This window comes from Equus przewalskii, unplaced genomic scaffold (genome assembly GCF_037783145.1).
Source record: "Equus przewalskii isolate Varuska unplaced genomic scaffold, EquPr2 contig_11470, whole genome shotgun sequence".
In the NCBI taxonomy this organism is placed as follows: domain Eukaryota; kingdom Metazoa; phylum Chordata; class Mammalia; order Perissodactyla; family Equidae; genus Equus; species Equus przewalskii.
The window spans coordinates 1-22,813 of NW_027226861.1; the positions used below are offsets into that span (position 1 = coordinate 1).

At 44.3% G+C, this 22,813-nt stretch overlaps 1 protein-coding gene across 1 annotated transcript in view; it reads right to left on the minus strand.

Annotated features, from left to right (window-relative positions):
• Positions 1 to 13,955: 13,955 nt before the first annotated feature.
• Positions 13,956 to 22,813, minus strand: part of LOC103543730 (phospholipase A and acyltransferase 4-like) — a 29,971-nt gene continuing 21,113 nt past the window's right edge. Inside the window, exons 3-4 of the mRNA XM_008510591.2 lie at positions 20,129 to 20,237; positions 13,956 to 18,314 (exon numbers count right to left, since the gene is read on the minus strand). Of these exons, the coding sequence (XP_008508813.2) occupies positions 17,992 to 18,314; positions 20,129 to 20,237 (432 nt within the window). The 3' untranslated portion in view covers positions 13,956 to 17,991. The remainder of the gene's footprint in view (positions 18,315 to 20,128; positions 20,238 to 22,813) is intronic.

The window sequence follows — 22,813 nt, forward strand, 5'->3', positions numbered from 1 at the left end:
CAAATAAGCTCTAGTTCATCCAGGTGGGACCAACAAGGAGCTCAGTGACACCCTGCAGGTGTCCGCTCACATCTGTGCTGGTGGACGTTGCACATCCACTCAGACACACATGGACACAGTCACTCAAAACACATACTCTAGACATATGGTCATCCCAGGGCCACAACGGGTTACACATCCAGAAAACCCCTTCACTCCCTCTGTCCCCGAGGGGATCTTTTCCAGTCTCAGCCATTAGTGGGCACTAACTGGGACAGTGGGGAACGATCCTATCTGCGAGGAGCATTTTCTCCTTCCTGTCACTGAGCCACAGATCCACTTCAGCCAGGGGAGCTGACATTTCCAGAGACTCCTCAGATTTATCTATACCCATTTTTTCACATAATCAACAGCGTACCAGAGCCAAATTCTAGAGAGCTGATTGAAATTTTATGTTCTGACAAAGGGCACTGGGTCATGAATGTGGGAAATGAGAATGTGGTCTGTGTTCCTTATTCGGATAAGGCAGAGCCAGCTCTCCATGTCACTGTCCACTCAGGAACACATTGGGTATTTCAAACAGTGGAATTTAATACAGGGAATGGTTACATAGGTGTTGGAAGCAGAGAGGGTAAAAATGGGGACACCGAGGTAACATTGTATGATCAGGAAGCATCCTCGGTTATTCTTATTAATGCTTTGGGTCTTGATTACTATTTTATCTGATATTCTAGAAACTCAGTGCAATAACACTAACACATCCACACAGGCACGTGCATGTGAACACACAACGGAATGAAAGCGTACTCAGCAGGCACACTCCCTGCACCCTTCCTCCTTCCCCTCATCTTGGGTGGTGGGGGAGGAGGGGTGAGCGGGTGGGTCCTTGGGCTCAGGTCTCCAGGGCCTCCACAAAGGGGATGCCATGAGGGTGACAGGGGGACCTGGCTTCCCTCATGTGACAAGTGCTCCCATCTCCCTGATTTCCCATGAGATGAAGCTGCAGCATCACCACTTCACCAAAAGAAGCTACTCTCTTAGAGGGGCTGGGGCTCCAGTTCATGTACATCTGGTAGTTCTGTCACAGGCAAGCCAAACGCCACACCTGGAGAGCTGGTTGACACTTTTTGGAGTGGGTATGAGCACTGGACCATCTACATGGGAGATGAGAATGAGGTCCATCTGGCCCCTGCAAATAGGAAAGGATTTTCAGTTTAACTATCAGCCCTTGAGTTTAGAAGCATGAACATGTGCGCACTGAACTGTAATACTGTATTGTTTCCTACCAAGAACCTTGGATTCCTTGGAAATAAAAGACTCTGGACCTTTATTCCCTATAGGATGGAATTTTTTGTACATCACTTGTGTTGCTTTTTTTTTGGTAAAACCTCTCATGTGTCCCAAACACAACTTGTTTTCAAAAGGTCCGCACAGTGTCAGCCTGGCTCCATGGAGAGAGCAGGCCCTTCAGAGTTTGTGAGTCCTGGTTCCAAATCCTGGCTCCATAACATCTAAGCAGAGACCTGGGTGTGCTGCTCCATCCCCCTGAGGCTCAAGAGACAGTTTGATAAAGGGAAGATAACACTTACCCCTTTGCGATGAGGAAGGGATGAAATGAGATAGCATGTCAACCACCAGCATGGGGCCTGGCACAAAGGAGGTAGTTAAGAAGAGCTGCCTCCTTCAGAATAATCAAATGAAAAGAGCAGGATTCATTGAATCGTTGAATCCCATACATAGTGAGAGAGAAAGACAACGTGTGGCAGTGGAGCACCTGAAAGGTGAGCCTGGAGCTCCCTGTCCTGCTCCTTTCCCTCCTCTGTCTGCCCTGCACCCTGATACTGTCTGGAGCTGAGAGTCTCACAGTCTGTGATTCCCAGGTGAGTTCTTCATCTTTAAGCAACCAGGTCAACAAGGCCCTGGACTACGTATAATACAGACCCTGGCCCGCGGATGTGAGCATCAGTTCTGTAAAAGAGAAATTTGGTAAACGAATGGAGTACGCCCCTGTGTGGAAAGCAAGGTGAGCCCTTCCTCACTGATCTGTGCTAGGTCCCACAGGTGAGACACCTTTGGCAAGAGGCCTCATTTTCCAGGGTTCTGCTCGTGCTGGGGGAGGGAGCGCTGACAACATCAGTGGAGCCAACAAATTATTTCTCACAATACTAGTAAGAGCCATCATTTATTGGGTTCCGACTCAGTATGAGTCATTTTTAGTGATTTTGACTCATAGGTTCTCACAAGCACCCTGCTAGGTTGATGTAATTCCATACCTTTCCATGTGAGCTCCCTGAATTCACCTAAACCCATGAAATTTAAGCTTGTTGAGGCATCAGAATTTGAACGCAGGGTGCTGTTTTTCCTCCTGGGACATCACTGCTCACTTGGGGAACTGTGTTCACGAGGATGGCCAATGGAGAACTCTGGGAACGCGCACTGGCCAAGACATAAGAGCTGGTTCTGACTCTGGTGCCCAATAGACCAGCTGTGTGACTTCTGACCAGTTATTAGCCAGTCTGCTGTTCTTCACCCCTCTATCCTGTCTACATTCCAGAGTTCTCATAGGAATGAAGCATTTGGGGATGACATCAGCAACATGGCGGAGTGAGCTGTTCCCTTTGTCTGTCCCCCTTTTGAACTACAACTAAATGGACATCCACTGACCAATGGAGGAAGCCCACACAGCACCACAGGATGCCTGAGAGACACACACAGCTATACATCAACTGGATGGACTGGACCCCAGGGAAGTGGCAGAGGTAAGTGAGCATGCTCTGCTCTCCCCTGGCAGCCATGTGCACACACACGAATGCTTTCCAACCTGGCATGCAAACGTGCTGAAAGTGGGAACATGCCAAGGGCAACTGTAGGAGGAGGCAGTGGTAATCCTTGCCCGTGCCTGTGATCACTCTCACTCTCCCAGGGAGGAGGGGGAGCCCACCATGCCCCTGTGCCGCCTAGGAGCAGCCCTAGCCTGGGTTCCAGGGAGTGAGCCCTGCCTGCCAAGCAGTGGCCCCTAAGACCTCAGGCAGAGACTGCAGCAGGTCTACACACTGGGGTAAACACAGCCCAGGCCCCACGCGCCTGTGCGCTCACAGTGCTGCTGAGCCCCCAAAGAGGGAACACGTAAAGTCTATCTCATCGCAAATATCTTTCATACGATCCTCACAGTTAACCACTAAACAAAATATCAGAGCACAGCCACAATTCACAAAAAGAGAGAAAACTGAGAAATCTCCCTCAGGAAACCACCAAAGTGAAATGGCAGTCAGAAATACAAAGGAAGAGAAACAGCGGAAACATAGAACAACCAGAAAACAAGAGATAAAATGGCAGTATTAAGCCCTCGATATCAATAATCACCCTAAATGTAAATGGATTCAATTCTCCAATAAAGACACAGAGTAGCTGGGTGGATTAAAAAACAAGACCCAACAATATGCTGCTTCCAGGAAACGCATCTCAGCTCCAAAGACAAACATAGGCTTAGAGTGAAGGGATGGAGGACAATACTCCAAGCTAATGGCCAACAAAATAAAGCAGGAATTACCATACTTTTATCAGCCAAAGCAGACTTCAAGTTTAAAAAGACAATGAGAGACAAAGAGGGGCACTATATAACGAGAAAAGGGACATTCCACCAAGAGAACGTAACACTTATTAATATACATGCCCCTAACACAGGGGCACCAAAGTACATAAAGCAATTATTAACAGACCTAAAGGGAAAAATTAAGAGCAACATAATAATAGTAGGGGACCTCAGCAGCACCCCACTCACATCAATGAACAGATCGTCCAGAAAAAAAGTCAACAAGGAAATAGTAGATTTAAATGAAACACTTGATGAGATGGACTTAATAGATATATATAGAACATTCCATCCAAAAAGAGCAGAATATATGTTCTTCTCAAGTGCACATGGATCATTCTCAAAGATAGACCATCTGGTGCGAAACATGGCAAGCCTCAATAAATTTAAGAAGATTGAAATCCTGTTGCCGTTAAAGGAATTAAATCTGTAATGAACATTTTCCCCACAAAGAAATGGCATGCCCAGATGGTTTTATAGGCAGGTTTTACCAAACATTCAAGCAGCCCATGCGTGAGGTCTCTATGGAGAAAATATTGAAGGAGATTGAAGAAAATCTAACAAATGGTTAGAGATACATTATTCATGGATAGGAAACCTCAATATCATGAGTATGTCAGTTTCTTCCCAAATTCACCTGTAGATTCAATGCAATTCCAAACCTAATCCCAATAGGGTCTTTCCTGGCATTTGCAACCAGATTCTAAAATGAATATGGAAAAAGTAAAGAGAGAGGGTTATCTTTTTTGATCACCACGAAGGAACACCAGGCAGGGAGACTTGTGCTCTGAAACATTAAGATTTATTATCCATGATCACTGTGATGAGATAGTGCATTTTTGGTGCAGGGAGAGTTAAGCTGAGAGAGGAAGAGAGTGCAGCCACCAAAACAGACCCGCAAATATATGAGCCCTTAATTCACAACAGAGGTGGCTCTGCAGATCTGTGGGGAAGGAGAATTACTCAGGGGCTGGCAACTGTGTGTGTAAAGAGCCAGGGAGTAAACATCTTAGGCTTTGTGGGCCTCAAGGCGTCCAATGCAGCAATTCAACTCTGCTGTTGTAGCGTGAAAGCAGCCCAAGGCAATACTCGTCTATGTATTGTAATACACGGCTGTGTATCCAATAAAACTTTATTTATAAAAAAGCCAAAAACATAACTTTATGTGCGCCAAGATTTAAATTTCATGCACTTTTCATGTGTCATGAATTACTATTAGCCTTTTTGGGATTTTTTTTTTTCAAACATCTAATAATGCAAAACCATTCTTAGCTACCAGGCTGTATGGAAACAGGTGGAGGGCTGGATTTGGTCTGTGGGCCATGGTTTGCTGATCCTCAACCAATAAATGGGACTCAAGCAACTGGGTAGCCATATGGACTCTGCACTGTACAGAAACAGTCAGTTTGGGGAGGATTTCAGACTTAAATGTGAAAGGCAATGTGTTAGTCAGGGTTCCCCAAAGAAACAGAACCAATAGGAGATATGAGGAGATGTATTGTAGGAATTGGCTCACACTGTATGGAGGCCAAGAAGTCCAATGATCTGCCATCTGCAAGGAGAGAACCAAGAAAGCTGGTGGTGTAATTCAGTCTGAGTCCAAAGGCCCAAGAACCAGGGGAGCGGATGGTTGAAGCCCTGGAGTCCAAAGGCTGGAGAACCAGGAGCTCCCATGTCTGAGGGCAGGAGAAGATGGCAATCCCAGCTCAAGATGAAAGCATTTGTCCTTCCTCCGCCTTCCTTGTTCTATTTGGGGCCCTCAGTAGATTGGATGATGCCTGCCCACACTGGAGAGGGTGATGTTCTGTCCTCAGCCTACTAGTTCAAATGTTTGTTCTCTTCCAGAAACACCCTCACAGGCACACCCAGAAATAATGTGTTACCCCAGGCTAGAGGACATCCCTTAGGCCAGTCAAATTGACTCATAAAATTAACCATCACAGGCAAAAATAAAAAATTTTTAGAAGGGAAGATCTTTATGACATTGCTGTAGTTCATAAGCACACACCCCCCAAAAAAGGACAAAAAGAAAGTAAAGCACAAAAAGATAAATCTGATTCCATCGAATAAGAATATCTGTTTATCAAAATACACCATAAAAGTAAATGAGAAGGCAAGGGAACACTAGATGTTTGTAACACAAAAACTGACAAAGGATTAGTATTCCTAACATATAAATAACACGCAAATCGATAAGAAAAAAGACAAACAACCCAACAGAAAAGTAGACAAATATGTTAATGGCCCCTCCACAGAGGAGTAAATACAAACCTTCAATAAACTTGTGACAAAGTGGGGCACTTCATAAGCAATTATAGAAATGTGAATTAAAAGATCCTGTGCTACAGCTACCGTGCTGACAAATATTGAAAAAGATGTTGAGCAATTGCCATTCTGGTCTGCTGCCGGTAGGAAGCTTCATGTTGCATCCTTTCTCTAATGAAGCTGGAGACAGCCGTACCGTACCGCCCAGCAACTCTGGTTTGGGACCCTTGAGTGATAATGTCAATTTAGTGAGTAACAGTCAATATTACTAAAAACATTAAATGAAACAGAATGATAGAGAATAGAATTTATCAGAGTGTATCTCATCTAGTTTTTTGGTAAATTTTTGGTAAGACTTTTGTTTACATCCTTCAAGTCTATGTATATCCTGACGCATTGTGAAATGTATTTCTCACTGTGGGTCTTGGTCACAAGAGTGTGAAAGCGTCTGCCTAGAGAAGAGCCTCCAGGTGCACCAGGAGGCTTGCGCGAGGATGCTCCTGGCAGTTTGGTCAGTAATGGCGACACGCTGGGAGAACCCGCGCTGCTCATTGACAGGACGCAGGATAATTAAACTGTGCTGCATTCTACAGCGGGAATATCGGGAACACGAATGAACAGTGGCTACAGACCATCAACATGGAACTTAATCTGGAGCAAAAATAATGTGGAATGCGTGATTTTTGATTCTGTTTTTACCAAATTCAGAAAATGCAACCTAACATATATTGTAAAGGGATATATTTACATGTGTAAATGTTTTCAAAAAGCAAGACAGTAAAGGACACAAAATTCAGGAGAATGGTTACAACCATATTAGAAGGCAGAGGAACATGGGGCCAATGTTTGTTTATAACAGCTTTCTGGAGAAATGATTCACACAACATACAGTTCACACATTCAAAGTGTACAATTCAGTGGTTTTTAGTATCTTCAGAGTTGTGAAACCATCACTGCAATGAAGTTTAGAACATTTCGTCACCTCAAAAACAAATCCATACCCCTTACCTGTCATCCCCCAGCCTCGCTAACCCCCTCAGCCCTAAACAATCACTAATCTGTGTTTTGTCTCTATATATTTTCCCATTGTAGTATCTGGACATTACATATAAATAGAATCTTGTAATATGCGGCTTTGGGAACTGGTTTCTTGCACTAGCATGCTTTCGAGAATCTTCCATGTTGTAGAATGAATCTTCCTTCCTTTTTATGGCCACATAATATTCCATTGTATCAACATACCCCATTTTGTTTATCATCAGTCGATGGACGATTGGGTTCTGTCCACCTTTCTATAATTATAAACAATGCTGTTATGAACATCTGTGTACAGATTTTCTTGTGTCATGGGACTTATTTAAGATCCTGAATATTTTCTATTTCTTCAACTAGGTTGTTGCTACATGGTGTTTCATTGTTATTTCTTACATCTTACACTTACAGATATTCTCCTATATAGATATAAGATTTAACAAAGCTCATTTAAAAGTATGCATAGTCTAAGATATTTCTGGAAGGATACCAAGAAACTGATGTTTTCCTCTAAAGGGGGGAAATGGGTGGTTGGGGGTTGGAAGTGGGGGATATGGAGGCTGACCTTTCCCTTTATGACCTTTTACAATTAAATATATACAACTTAGTGCTATCTCGTCAAGATGGTGGCATAGGCAGGCTCTGAACTCATCTCCTCCCATGAACACAACCCAGGTTGCAATTATTTTTGGAAAAATTATCCTGGATAGAAAACTGAAAACTGGATAAAAAGAACCGTCACAAAAAGGGACAGTCCTAACTGAGGCAGAAATTCCTTCTGGAGAGAAAAAAAGTCATCTTCACGAGCATTGGGGTTTCTCAGTCAGGCAGGTGGGAGCCACCCTAAGGTATGCAGCCGTCCCTGGAGGAGTGAGGTCCTGAGCAGGGGCCCTATACTGATATAAGCATGCTTCAGATTCAACACAACTGAGATGAGGGTCTTGCTATCTGGCTTTGCTGGCTATTAAATGCAGCAGGGAATACCCCCAGAAAAGCTATCAGACAAAAGCCAAAAAAAGTTGGGTCTTAAAGGGCCTATGCACAAACTCACCCAGCTCAAAGAGCAACACAAAATCACCAGAAAGAAGGCTGACAGTCCTTTGGTGAAAAGAGACTCACTGGTAGGCTCCAGGTGCATCTCGGTGAGATGAGAGACCTCTCCAGAGACTGAGACATTCGTGGTGGCCATTGTCGTCACCTGGTCCAGGCATGGTGACACAGACCCTGGGAGACACCATGGAAGTTCTTCCCCTGGCCTTTTAGCCCAAGGGTCTGCCACACCCACTAGAGTGCAGATTTAATCCAGTTCAGCCAGGACAGGCACCCTGCCCTATGGACTGGCCCCACCCAACAGCAAGCCCTCAGGCTACTTGTTGGCCTGCATTGACTGGGTGCCTTGATCCTCTACAGGCAGGCGAGTGTGTCAGCCTCTGTGGGACAGGGCCTATGCGAGGACTAGGTGAACTGTGGAGGGCACTGGTGGAGAGGTGGGGGCCTCTGCAGTGGGGCATTGGGGTATACTCCAGGGGGTTGGGAAGTGTGCATGGACCAGGACTGTGTTGATGGTGTGTGTGGGCCTGCGGGAGGTAGGGCTTATCAGCAGCAGAAGTCTATTTGCTTCACAAATAGCCATACAAAGGCTCAGCCCCACCTTCCAAAGCCTGAAAGAGTTGAGTGCTCCCATGCCTAGGGCCAGTCTCACTCAGCTGCACCCCTAAGAGAACTGACAACAGCCTTGTAGGCATGAGGCCTTTAGCAGCTCTAAGCCCCTGAACCTAGCAACCAGCTACACTGGGTACCTACCTGATTAACAGGAAAACTGCAACGGGACTATGCTGTTAGACCTTGTAGCCAGTGGTCCTGAGGCTCCCCAACCAGATTTACAAACAGATGGCCAGGGAGGGAAAGACTAGACTTCCTGGGTACCTGCATTAACAGCAACCCTGCCACAGCAGGAGGGCACAAGTAACCCACAAAGGGGTCACGCCTGGATCATTTAGACTGGTGATGAGAAGGAAGCACACTGCTGGGCTTCAAAAGGCATCTCTTACATAAGGCCACTTCTCCAAGATCAGGAGACACAACCAACTCACCTAATACATATATATATAAGCACAGAGAAAGAGGCATAATGAGGAGACAAAATAATACATTCCAAGCAAGGGAACAGGACAAAATCCTAGAAAAAGAACTAAATGAGACACAAATAAGCAACCTACCTGACAAAGAGTTCAAATAAAAACTCATAAGGATGCTCCCAGGTGTTGGGAGAAGACTAGATGAGTGCACTGAGATCCTCAACAAAGAATTGGAACATATAAAAAAGAATCAATCAGAAATGAAGAATCCAATACTGGAAATGAAAATTAACTAGAGGGTCTCAATAGCAGAGTAGATGATATAGAAGAATGGAATAGCGAGCTGATGAAAGATTAGAGGAAATCACCCAAGCTGAACAGATAAAAGAAAAAAGAATTAGAATGGCAACAGTCTGAGGGAACCCTGGGACAATATTAAGCACACTAACATTCGTATTATGGGTGTCCCAGAAGGAGAAGAGAGAGACAAAGGGGCAGAAAATCTATTTCAAGAAATAATAGCTGAAAATTTTACTAACTTAAGGAAAGAAACAGACATCCAGGTACAGGAAGCACAGAGAGCTCCAAACAAGATAAGCCCAAAGAGGTCCACACCAAGACACATTGTAATTAAAATGACAAAATTAAAGTTAAAGAGAGAATCCTAAAAGCGGCAAGAGAAAGACAACAAGTGACATACAAAGGAAATCCCGTGAGGCTATCAGCGGACTTCTCAGTCAAAACCCTACAGCCTAGAAGAGAATGGCATGACATATTTAAAGTGCTGAGAGGAAAAAACATACAGCCAAGAATACTCTATCCAGCAAGGCTGTCATTCAGAATGGAGGGAGAGATAAAGAGCGTCCCAGACAAACAAAAATTAAAGGAGTTTATCACCAAGAAACCAGTTCTACAAGAAATTCTGAAGGGGCTTATTTAAGCAGGAAAGTGATGAGCACAAATATGGGTACAAAAATTATCAAAAGAAAACCCAAAATTAAAAAAACAGGCAATAAAATCACTGGTAAAGGTAAAAATATAGTAAAGGTAGCAGATCAACCACCCATGAAGACAATATGAAGGTTAAAAGACAAAAGTGCTAAAATTACCTATTTCAATGATAAGAGGGTAAATGGATAGATACACACAAGAGAAGAGATTAGATATAATTTCAAAGACATAAAATGTGGGAGGACGGGAGTGAAAAAGTAGAACTTTTAGAAAGAGGTCAAGCTGAAGAGTCTATCAACTCAATATAGACTGTTATACATAGAATATTATACAGGATCATCATGGTAATCACACACCAGAAACCCATAATAAGTAAGCAAATAAGTAAGATGAAAGAAAGCAAACGTATTACTAAAGGAAGCCATCAAACCACAAGGGAAGAGAGAAAGAGAAAAAGAAAGGAACAGAGAAGAACTACTAAAACACCCAGAAAAAAGGTAACCAAATGGCAAGAAATACATATTTATCAATAGCTACTTTAAGTGTCAATAGAATAAATACTCCAATCAAAAGGCATAGGGTGGCCAATTGGATTAAAAAACAAGACTCATATATATGCTGCATACGAGAGACACACTTCAGACCTAAAGACACTCACAAACTGAAAGTGAAAGGATGGAAAAAGATACTCTATGCAAATGGCAAAGAAAGGAAGGCAAGGGTAGCAATACTTATATCAGACAAAATAGACTTTAAAACAAAAACTGTAACAAGAGACAAAGAAGGACACTACATAATGACAAAGGGAACAATCTATCAAGAAGATGTAACACTTGTAAATATCTATGCACCCAACATAGGAGCACCTAAATATATAAAGCAATTATTAACAGACATAAAAGGAGAAATATACAGTAACACAATAATAGTAGGGGATTTTAACACTCAACTTACATCAATAGATAGATCATTCAAACAGAAGATCAATAAGGAAACACTGGTCTTAAAAGACACATTTGACCAGATGGACTTAGTAGATATATACAGAACATTCCATCCAAAAACCACAGAATACACAGTCTTTTCAAATGCACATGGAAGATTCTCCAGGATTGATATTAGGCCACAAAACAAGTCTCAATAAATTTAAGAAGATTGAAATAATACCATGCATCTTTCCTGACCACAAAAGTATGAAACTAGAAATCAACTACAGGAAGAAAATCAGAAAAGCCACAAAACTGTGGAGATTAAACAAAATGCTACTGAACAATGATGAAGTCAATGAAAAAATAAAAGGAGAAATAAAAAAATTCCTGGAGACAAATGAAAATGAAAATACGACATGCCAAAATCTATGGGATACAGCAAAAGTGGATCTAAGAGGGAAGTTTCTAGCAATTCAGGCCTACTTCAACAAAAAAGAAAAATCCAGAATAAACAATCTAACAGTGCATCTAAAGGAACTGGAAAAAGAAGAACAAACAAAGCCCAAAATTAGCAGAGGGAAGGAAATAATAAAAATCAGAGCAGAAATAAACAAAATAGAGACTAAAAAACAATAGAAAAAATTAATGAAACCAAGAGCTGTTTCTTTGAAAAGATAAACAACATTGACAAACCCTTAGCTAGACCCACCAAGAAAAAAAGAGAGAAGGCTCAAATAAATAAAATCCAAAATGAAAGAGGAGTAATTACAACAGACACCTCAGAAATACAAAAGATAATAAGAGAATACCATGAAAAGCTATACGCCAACAAAGTGGATAATCTAGAAGAAATAGATAAATTCTTAGAAACATACAACCTTCCAAAACTGGACCAAGAGGAAGGAGAGAATTTGAATAGATCAATCACCAGTAAAGAGATCGAAACAGCAATCAAAAACCCTCCAAAAAATAAAAGTCCAGGACCAGATGGCTTCCCTGGTGAATTCTACCAAACATTCAAAGAAGACTCAATACCTATCCTTCTCAAACTCTTCCAAAAAATTGAAGAGGAGGGGAGGCTTCTTAACTCATTCTACGAAGCCAACATTATACTGATACCAAAACCAGACAACGACAACACAAAAAGAGAAAATTACAGGCCAATATCACTGATGAACATCGATGCAAAAATCCTCATAAAATACTAGCAAATCGAATATGACAATACATTAAAAAGATCATACCTCACGATCCAGTGGGTTTTATTCCAGGGATGCAGAGATGGTTCAACATCTGCAAACCTATCAATGTGATACACTGCATAACAAAATGAAGAATAAAAATCACATGATCATCTCAATAGATGCAGAGAAAGCATTTGACAAGTTACAGCATCCATTTATGATAAAAACTCTAAATAAAATGGGCATAGAAGGAAAATACCTCAACATAATAAAGACCATATATGACAAACTCACAGCTAATATCATTTTCAGTGGAGAAAAACTGAAAGCTATCCCTCTAAGAACAGGAACCAGACAAGGATGCCCGCTGTCACCACTCTTATTTAACATAGTATTGGAAATCGTAGCCAGAGTAATCAGGCAAGAAAAAGAAATAAAAGGGATCAAATTGGAAAATCATGTCACTCTTTGCAGATGACATGATTTTATATATATATAAAACCCTAAAGAATCCACTAAAAAACTTTTAGAAACAATAAGTGAATACAGTCAAGTCGCAGGATACAAAATCAACATACAAAAATTGGTTACATTTCTATAAGCTAACAACCAAGTAGCAGAAAGAGAAATTAAAAATACAATCCTATTTACAATCATAACCAAAAGAATAAAATACCTAGGAATGAACTTAACCAAAGAAGTGAAAGACCTATACACTGAAAACTATAAGACATTATTGAAAGAAATTGAAGAAGACATAAAGAAATGGAAAGATGTTCCATGTTCATAGGTTGAAAGAATAAACACAGTTAAAATGTCCACACTACCCAAAGCAATCTACAGATTCAATGCAATCTCAATCAGAAGTCCAATGACATTCTTTACAGAAATAGAACAAAAAATCCATATAAAAATTTATATGGAACAGCAAAAGACTCTGAATAGTCAAAGCAATCCTGAGAAAAAAGAACAAAGCTGGAGGCATCACAATCCCTGACTTCAAAACCTACTACAAAGGTATAGTAATCAAAACAGCATGGTACTGGCACAAAAACAAACAGATCACTGGAACAGAATTGAAAGCCCAGAAATAAAACCACACATCTATGAACAGCTAATCTTTGACAAAGGAACTGAGAACATACAACAGAGAAAGGAAAGTCTCTTCAATAAACGGTGTGTGGAAAACTGGACAACCACATGCAAAAGAATCAAAGTAGACCACTATCTTGCACCATGCAAAAAGATTTACTCAAAAATGGATTAAAGAGTTGAATGTAAACCTGAAATTGTAAAGCTCCTAGAAGAAAATATAGGCAGTACTCTCTTTGACATCAGCCTTATAAGGATCTTTTTGAATACCATGTCTACTTGGGCAAGGGAAACAAAAAAAAAAGCTAACAAATGGGACTATATCAGACTAAAAAGCTTCTGAAAAGCAAAGAAAATCATGAGCAAAATGGAAAGACAACCCACCAACTGGGAGAAAATATTTGAAAATCATTTATCAGACAAGGGGTTGATCTCCAAAATATATAAAGAACTCATACAACTCAACAACAACAACAAAACAATAAACAACCCAATCAAAAAATGGGCAGAGGACATGAACAGACATTTTTCCAAGGAAGATATACAGATTGCCAACAGACACATGAAATGATGCTAAACATCACTAATTATTAGGGAAACGCAAATCAAAACTACAATGAGATATCACCTCACTCTGGTCAGAGTGGCTAGAATTACCAAGACAAAAAAACAAGGAATGTTGGAGAGGATGTGGAGAGAAGGGAATGCTCATACACTGCTGGTGGGAATGCAAGCTGGTGCAGCCACTATGGAAAACAGTATGGAGATTTCTCAAAAAATTAAAAATAAGAAATATCATATGATCCAGCTATCCTGCCACTGGGTAGTTATCCAAAGAACTTGAAATCAATGATCCAAAGAGATTTATGCACCCCTATGTTCATTGCAGCATTATTCACAACAGCCAAGATGTGGCAGCAACCCAAGTGCCCTTCTACAGATGAATAGATAAAGAAGATATGGTGTATATATATACAATGGAATACTAGTCAGCCAAAAAAGTCAAAATTGTGCCACCTGCAACAACATAGATGGACCTTGAAGGCATTATAAACCAGACAGAGAAAGACAGATACTGCATGATTTCACTCATATGTGGAAGGCAACAAACGTATAGATGGGGAGAACAGATTAGTGCTTATCAGAGGAAAAATGGCTGATGGGCAAATGGGGGGAGGGCAAAAGGGGTAAAGGGGCACATGTGTAAGGTGATGGATGCAAACTAGACTATTGGTGGTGAACACGATGCAATCTATACAGAAACTGAAATGTAATAATGTACACCTGGAATTTACACAATGTTAAAAGCCAATATGTCCGCAATAAAAATAAAATTCCAAGGGTTTTAGGAGCTGTGTGCTAGAAATGGGAATTAAGACCACATATATATTTCTTGTTATAAATCATATCACACAGCCCAAGCTGACAAATACAGGCTCCTTCCCAGCTACATGGAAGTGGGTCCTGGCCATTCACTGCTTTTCTTGTTTTTTTTCTTGGAGGGCTGTGTTCTTCATATGGTGTGAGGATACAGGAGGGGCGGGGGTGGACAGATCTATGATGGACAAGAACAGGAACCACTGGCCTTTCAGCGCCCGGGACCTCAGTGGCTGGAATTGTGTTGAAGATTGCCAGCCATGAATGTGACTCAGCCAACCCTCAAGTCTTTGATCCCACATGCCCTCCTGTGGTTTCTCTTCCTGCATCAGCTCAGCTCCATCTCTCCAGCTGCCTTCGGGAGAGAGAATCTGATCAGCTCAGCTTGCCACATCCTATTTCGGCCTACAGATTGGCTGCCATTGGGTCAGGCGACCCCTAGTAGGCCAATCAGCTCTGCCTGATGGGGCAGGGTCACATAGTTCCAACCTGATACAGAGGCAGTTTCACTGGGAAGGGACTGTGGGTGAGCCCAGCATAAGTGACACCCCTGGTACAGGGGCACCCAGGGGTGGGGCAGAGCCAGCACCAGTCTTTGTCCGCTTAAGAGCTCCTGGGAGCCTGAGTCTCATCCCAGGGCAGATGTGTCAACCAACATTGACACATCATAGTCACCCAAAGGCCGTAGTTGACGTTAGGGTTCACTCTGGGTGCTGTATATTCTATAGGTTTGGACAGATGTATGATGACGTAGCCCCCACTTGGCATGATACAGAGTATTCACAGCCTTAAAGACTGAGGGGGCTAATTTTCAGCATTCAACCCAGGGGCAGCTTGAGCCATGGCAGTGTGGTCATGGAAAGATAATATAATTCGTTCTGGTAGTCACAGATGGGTGAGGACTAGTCTTTGGAGTTAAAAAAGAAAGATACTTTCTGAAAAGGAGGGCTGACAGAAGGAGGTCATTAAGAAGATGCTGGGAGATGTCTATGTGTTGTCAGGGGATATATGCACCAGATAACGTGACTAGAGTGGAACATAATTAAATTTTTTTCTTTTGCACCCTGAGATGATGTCTAATTACAATAACGGTCAGTGTGCACGGAATGATGTAGACAATCCACTGAGTACCCGCCAGGTATTGGACATCGTGCACCGGTCTTCTACACATCATCTTATTTGATCCCCGTGACATCACTGTGAAGTGGATCATGACCCCCATCTCAGAGAAGGAGCTGAGGCCCTGAGACTCAAGAGCTTCCCAAAGGTCACACAGCTAGACATTGCTGGGAGTACCAACAGGCGCTGAGTCAATGGTATGTTCTTCCTTTCTGGGTCAGAAGTCTACAAAAACACAGTTGAAATCCTTTCTGAAGGGACAGATAGATAGATGTATCGATTCTTCAGTCTTGGTACAATTAGCCCATCCTCCAGCCAGTGAGAGAGGAAAAGCGAGGGAGGGAACTACATGCTGCCCAAGTGAGATCGTCAGGCAGACAGAATTGCTTTGGGAGGCCCTCTCCTCTGGCCTCCACAGCAGCTTCTAATGCAGGATCCTGTGGCTCCTTGAGGCTGTCACTTGGTTTTGATATCGTTTCTTCAAAAGAGAATATCCAATGACACCCAGGAGTCCCAGTCCCAGGGTCACCTCTCCTCCAACCACCGCCTGTTCCACCTGGAAGTGAGCAGCCGTGTTCAGAGTCCACAGCAAGTCCAGGCACTTCTCCCTCCCTCCCCAGGGCCTGGAATCCATGCTCATTCTCCTGTCCTCCCTTGGGCCTGGCCTCTCAGCTTCCCTCTGAGCTGGCCAGCCTGGAGTCCTCTCCCAGGGAGGGAGCTGGCTGTGTCCCAGAGGCCCCATTTCCTGGACAACGGGAAGTCGTGACCACTTAGTGGTGGGCTTGTCTGGGCTTGTCCTGACAGCCTGCAGGATGGGCTGATGGACTCATTTTGTGTGAGCTTCTGGGTGAGGACATTCGTCCCTGACTCGGGGTGGGTAGGGAGCAGGCTTTGTTTTTGGTTTCTCCCACTGCTCCGGGGGTGAGACTGGGGACTTTTTGTGGTCTGGGTTCTGCCTGGGCAACTCCCCTGCGAGGGAGGGGCTGTGGGGGAAGCTGAGGGGAAGTTTCGGGAAGCCACGGCACTTTTAGTTCACTGTACGTTGTGTACTGTCTACAAGTGCAGCCTGGAAACTTCCATTTCCAGCCCCACCTCAGCCCTGAACTCCAGACTCAAATGTCCAACTGCTACACTATCTGTACCTAGATGTCTAACCAGTGATAAATAAATGACAAGCAATAAGATATATTGGAGTATATGAGGAAGTCATTTGGTGTAAAACTAACTCGTCCTGACCTTGTTTTTCCAGAAAGGGCTGACATGAACTGTCAAGCATGCACTGTACACCTGCTATAAACAGTTGTAATGTCCCAAAGCCACAAATGATGCCTACAAAGATAGGGATGCTGCCTCCCCCATATCAGCATTTCTTTATAGATAAACATTTCTTCCCAGAAAGTAAGGATTAGTTACTGACCTACCATCCTCATCTCATGACCACAGACCTGCTGACCACTGACCTGCTGTGCCAGCAAAGCATCTCGTGACTGTGAAAAAAGGCATCTTCCTGTCATATTTGATGTATGTTCCTTGTCCCAAGATGGCATATAACCATTCTGTACACCCCGATGCTTCAGAGTGCTTCCTTCCTTGGTGAAGGTTGTTTTCCCCAAACTGGCTCATATATTAAACTCACCCCAGTTTTGATTTATAGATGAAATATGGACTATTTGCATTGACACTGGCCACCTCAAACATCCCATCACCATGTCCAAACTCTTGATTTCTCTCCCCAAATCTGCTCCTCCTGCCCTCATCTGCATCTCTTGCAGGGCCCCCCATCCACTCAACCACTTGGGCTGGTAGCTCTGGAGGTGATGTAGTGTGGCAGGAAACAGCAGAGACTCTAGAGAGGGACAGCTTGGGGTTTGAATCTTGCTTCTGCCACTTATTAGCTGTGTGTTTTCAGATAAGAAATTTGGAAGACTGTTAAGGGGGAGGAGGTACAAGTTGTGCCCCAGATCTTACATAAAAATGTTCCTGAGCTCTTACATAGGCCCCCTGACCTTGAGCATGCCTTGCCTGAGTGCCTTTTGGGGCCACGGACCTGAATTGGCCCAGAGTCTCCCTGACAACCCGGGGGCTTCAGGAGCTGCCTTTCAGGGTGGATCTTAGAGGCAAAGGATCCCAGAAGGTCAGAGCTGGTCAGGACTCCAGAGGTCCTCCATGTAACTCCTCCTTCTGCAGATGGGGAAACTGAGTCCTAGAGGGGAAGTAACCTGTCCAAAGACCCTCAGTGGCTTAGAAGCAGATCCAAGATTTGAGCTCAGAGATGCTGCCTCTTGACCAACAGGTCCCCAAGAGCCCATGTTGTGTCCTTCACAGTGATTCTCCCCTCTGGCTGTACTGCCCGCTCACTCCCACCCCAAGCAGACCTCCAGGAAGCACAGGGATCAGCCCAAAGAGGGCCTTGCCTGCCTGCTGCAGACCCTGCCATATTGCTGAAGGGTGACAAAGTGCTCACAGTTCTTGCCCAGAACACTGTATTCCGTCTCCTCGCCAATCTTCTCCTTTGCAGAACTGATGATCTGGTTCACAGGCCATGGCCTGTATTTGTGGTCCAAGTAGTTGTTGACCCAATAGCGGTAGCTTCCCACCACGTCCTGCAGGCGCTCCTGTTTTACCACTGCCCTGCTGCTCAGAATGGAGAAGATGCTTGAGATGCTGGAGAAGATGCTTGAGATGCTGGAGAAGATGCCAGCCCCAGGCTTCTCACCTGGAATCAGAGATGCTGTCAGCCGGAGATGTATGGGAAGGCGAGGTAGTGAAAGGGTAGGGACCAGACAGGAAAGAAGGATGAAGGGAATCCACAAGTGAGCTTTTCCTTCTTCTCCTTTCAAAAACGTGATTGGAGGAGTCACAGATTTTTCTCTTTTAACTTAACAAGTTGTGAATATTTTTCAAGTCAATGACTGTTGGGATTGTCAATAGCTGCCATTGCATTCCATTATATGAATGTACGTCATCTATTTGACCAGTCCCCTATTACTGAGCTTTTAGGTTGTTCACAAATTTAGCCATTATAAATAATGACAGTAATGATTTATTTATATTTGTGTACTTGTGAATTTCAGAAAGAGGTCAAATTTGTTTTAGTACCCACTGTGTTTCAGACACTATGCTGGGCAACTTCTCACATATTACCTAATTTAATCTCCTTTTTAACTTCCAAGGTAAGTATCATCATCTTCATTTTACAACGAATATTGGACCCAGAGAGACATTTTCAGACTTTTCTGTGTTGTGGAAAGTGCTAGAACCCGAATGTGAAACTGCCTCTCTCAAGCTCCAAAGGGCAGGCTCCTTCCACAGCGCTGAGCTGAGCCTTAGGGAATCCCTCACGTGAGTGTCTTCTCTCCTAGGACCGGGCACCACTCTGGGCACATGGAGAGGGCCACAGAAGAGTCATCAGCTCGTGGAATCCAAATTCCATCCTAGGGTGAGTCCAGGTTTTATTTTCTAAGAGGGAGAGTCACTAATGGACATGTTAATTAAGTATGTTTATTTTCTGTTTCTCTTCTAAAGACTGATGTTTCCACTTAGAATCCATTTCCTTAAAAAAAACTATCCACATCCTGGAAGTTAGGAACAAAAAGGAGCACATGTCCTCACTGTCATGCTTTCTCTGACAGGCCCCCCTCAGGGTCATCTGGATTAAGTGGGCTTATTTTACCATTTACCATCAATTTTGATATTTTTACAACTCTGCCAAGGTAGATGATAACTTGTAGAAAACTGATCAGATGCACATATATTATTCTGATCGAGATGACAATGATTTTTGTCCAGTGAGAATGCAGACGCTTGGTGGAGAAGAGAACATCAAAGTTTGTGGTACCATCACGCTGTAGGACACAAACCACGTGCATTGAATTTGGTAGGCTTTTTCCAGCTTTCTGTTTCTTTCATTGTCTATGCATTCATATGTTCCCTGCATTCTCCTTTTAACTGGCTTTGTCATCCTGCTGCTTCTGTTATCAATGAGTTAAATAAATCTTTCACATATACTCGCTGTGCACTTGTATGAGAATTGTTTTTGATGTGTAAGCCTATGAGAGCTTCTTTTGTTAAGGAGTGTTAAGTAAATACTCTCAAAACATGTTGTCTGTGAAACCACATGAGAACAAATAACATAGCACTGAGAAACACACTTCTTTCTTTAAGACCACAGACCTTAGACTACAGATCTTAAAGTATCTTTAAGAGAAACTTACTTTAAGATTGTAGACCCTCAGAAACTTTGCTGGTTGAAGTCATATGAGAGTTTGCATACTAGGGAAAACTGGTCAGCTGGACAGATCTGAGTGCTAAAGGTCCCCAGCTTCACTGGATGAGCCTATGAACCTCTTTCTCTGCTTCTGTCAGGACCTATGGGACCCCCTGTGATGACTCAACAGGGCATAGGGTTTGGTCTGCTCAAGTACTGCTCAGGGAAAATCCAACTCAGGTTTCCCTTGCTCAGCTCTTTCTTCCCATTGATCTCATTATCTGAATAAACATTTAAAAAATTATATTTTCAACAGTCCTTACTTGGAGGAGCCACGTGGATCACATCACCACCTTCCACGTAGATGGCCCAGTACTCGTAGCCAGTGCGAAAAGTCTCAATCAGGTCTCCAGGCTCAGGTTCCACACAAAACTGCAACAAAAAAACCCAAGATGGTGTTGACAGGTGTCTAGGCAACAGCGAAGGCCCTGACTGAAGAACTTGGTTTGCCCTGGGGCCCCCTTGATGATATTCATCACCTGGTGAGAGCCTGGGGTGGAGGGAAGAGATCTTGGCCCCTCTGAGGTCCTCAGCCTGCTGTCACTTTTAGAGGTTCCCCCACAACCAGGAGCTGGAAGCCTGGAAAAAACGACCTTGTGAAGTGGGAGAGTGGGGATCTGTCCAGTGTGTGTGTATCATGCATGTGTGTGGTATGTGTCTGCATGACACACATGTATATATGGTCATTTAATGCATTTATACATAGATGTGTTGGGTACATGTATGTTGTGTGCATGTGTTGTATGTATGTGTGTGTACTGTGTATTGTGTTCTATATCTGTGTGGTGTGTCTCTAGGTTTGTTGTGTGTGCATGTGGGCACACTGAGGATGCAGACATGCGTATACAGGTGCATTGTGCATGTGCCCCTGAGTGTGTTGACACAAGAGTGTACATGTGGCAGCCCCAGGCCCATCCCCAGCAAAGTTGGGCTGATCAGTCTTGAGATTCTCCGCCCTTCCCAGACAGACTTTCAAGTCCTCATTGTGCCTCCTGCCCCTGGTTGCCCACAGCTATACCAGGCACCTGCTCCTCCTCAGACTCTGTTTCCTCCAGCCTCAGGACACCCACCATTGGAGATGCCCACCTAAGAGCACAAACTGACAGCATCCTAATAGGACCTCAGCCTTGGAGGGGACCCTGAGGGGCCGCCCAGCTTCCAGCACTGAGGGGGCTGCTGCCCTCACACAGCCAGCCTCTGCCGGCCCTTTTCCTACAATATCTGCAACCCTCACACCGTCCCTAGGAAGGAAGCATCACTCCATTGATCAGGTGACAAGCTGAGGATCAGAGAGGTGAAGGAACTTTCCTGAGAACAGTCAGCTGGGCAGTGGCTGAGCTGGGTCTTCTCTGCCACTTCTCCCCCTGGGCCTGACTTGCCCCTGCCTTCCTCTCCTTCCACACCTCCTTCCCGATCCTCATTGTCCTGGCCCAGAGCACCACAGCCTCCTCATATGAACTCTTCAGTTTTCTCCCTCTCTGTGCCTGATCTCCGAGAATGACAAACCTCCTCTATCCCTCATCCCAGGCTGTCCAATCTGAGGCCAGGGGTCAGCTGACCTTTGTCCTCTTTCTCATTCCAATACCAACTACCATTGCTGACCCTGGAAGTGCCTCCTGAATTCACTTGCTCATCACGTCCCACCCATTGACATGGTTCAGGGCAGCCCTGTCTCTGTTTCTGGGGCAACTCTGGGAATTCTGGGAACTCCCCACAGTTATCCAGACTTGCCCATCTCCTCCTGTCCCTGCCACCCCATATCCAGTCTCCCAAAGACCCACTGTGGCCTTGACAGAGGGCACATCTGGCCATGACTTTCCTCTGGCCCCAGGGCGCAGGGCACACCCCTTGGGCAGCTCCCAGGTTCTCATAACCAGCCCATCCTCACCCCTCCTTGCCCTCCCTGCGCTCTGCCCCAGGCTGACAGAATCACTTCCTTTCCCTCACCACAGAGCTTGCTCTTGTTCCTTATGCTCGGCACATCAGCTATTTCTGTCCTAAAAACCTTCCCCTCACCCACTTTTCCTCTCTCCCCGCATCTGACATCACTCCTCTGAGAAACTTCCCTGAAGGCCACAGCCCAGCTCAGCTGCCACTTTCTGGGTCCCCAGCCCCTGTGACCTCCACTTCTCCCTGCATGGGTCATGTGTTGCAATTCTCTGTGCCAGTCTGCACGCCCTCTGGGCTTTGATTTCCATTCAGGCATGATCCAGTATACTCATCCCTCCCTCCCTGCATCTCCCAGACCCAGTAAAGGGTCTGGCTTGGAAATGGCACCAAGGAAATATACATGGAAGTGGGCTGGAGGTTCAGTAGGGTCCACCCATCCCCCCCTCCCTCTCAGCCAGGGCAGGGCAGGCACAGAGACAATCTCCACTTTGGAATCAAGGGGATTTTTTCACTCTGAAACTGACTGTCTAAGGCAAGGCCCGGGCTCCGTCCATGGCAGCTGGTGGGAGATGAACTGTGAGCTTGGGTCCTGTCTGGATGAGGAGATGGTTTCCCAGGCAACAGAGCCCTGATTCATTTTGGCAGCAAGAAAGCCCTTCTCAGAACCAGGTGATGCACAGGGTGGACTGCCCTCTGGAATGTGCAGTGTGTCTTCCCAGAACTGCCTCATTTCCAATAAGCCAGAGTCAGCTGGTTCCTTTTTAGCTGCACACCACTGACTTCTGTCTGCCCCTCCCCTGAACTTACATCGATCTGGAGATCAGGGCTGATGAGAGGGGAGGTTTCAGAGTCAGAACGCTGAAATTTGAATGCACTTAATAAGGCAGGACAAATGCCATGGAAGAAAGTGGAGAGAGAAAGGACCGGAGCTGGGAAGGCCCCAAACTCCAGTCAGCAGCTGAGGTAGACAAGGTGGGGGATCACTCACCTCTCAGTTCTGGGTCCCCCCATGGCCTACACTTCAGCTTCTCCCCTAGCTCAAACACCCACAGCTCCTC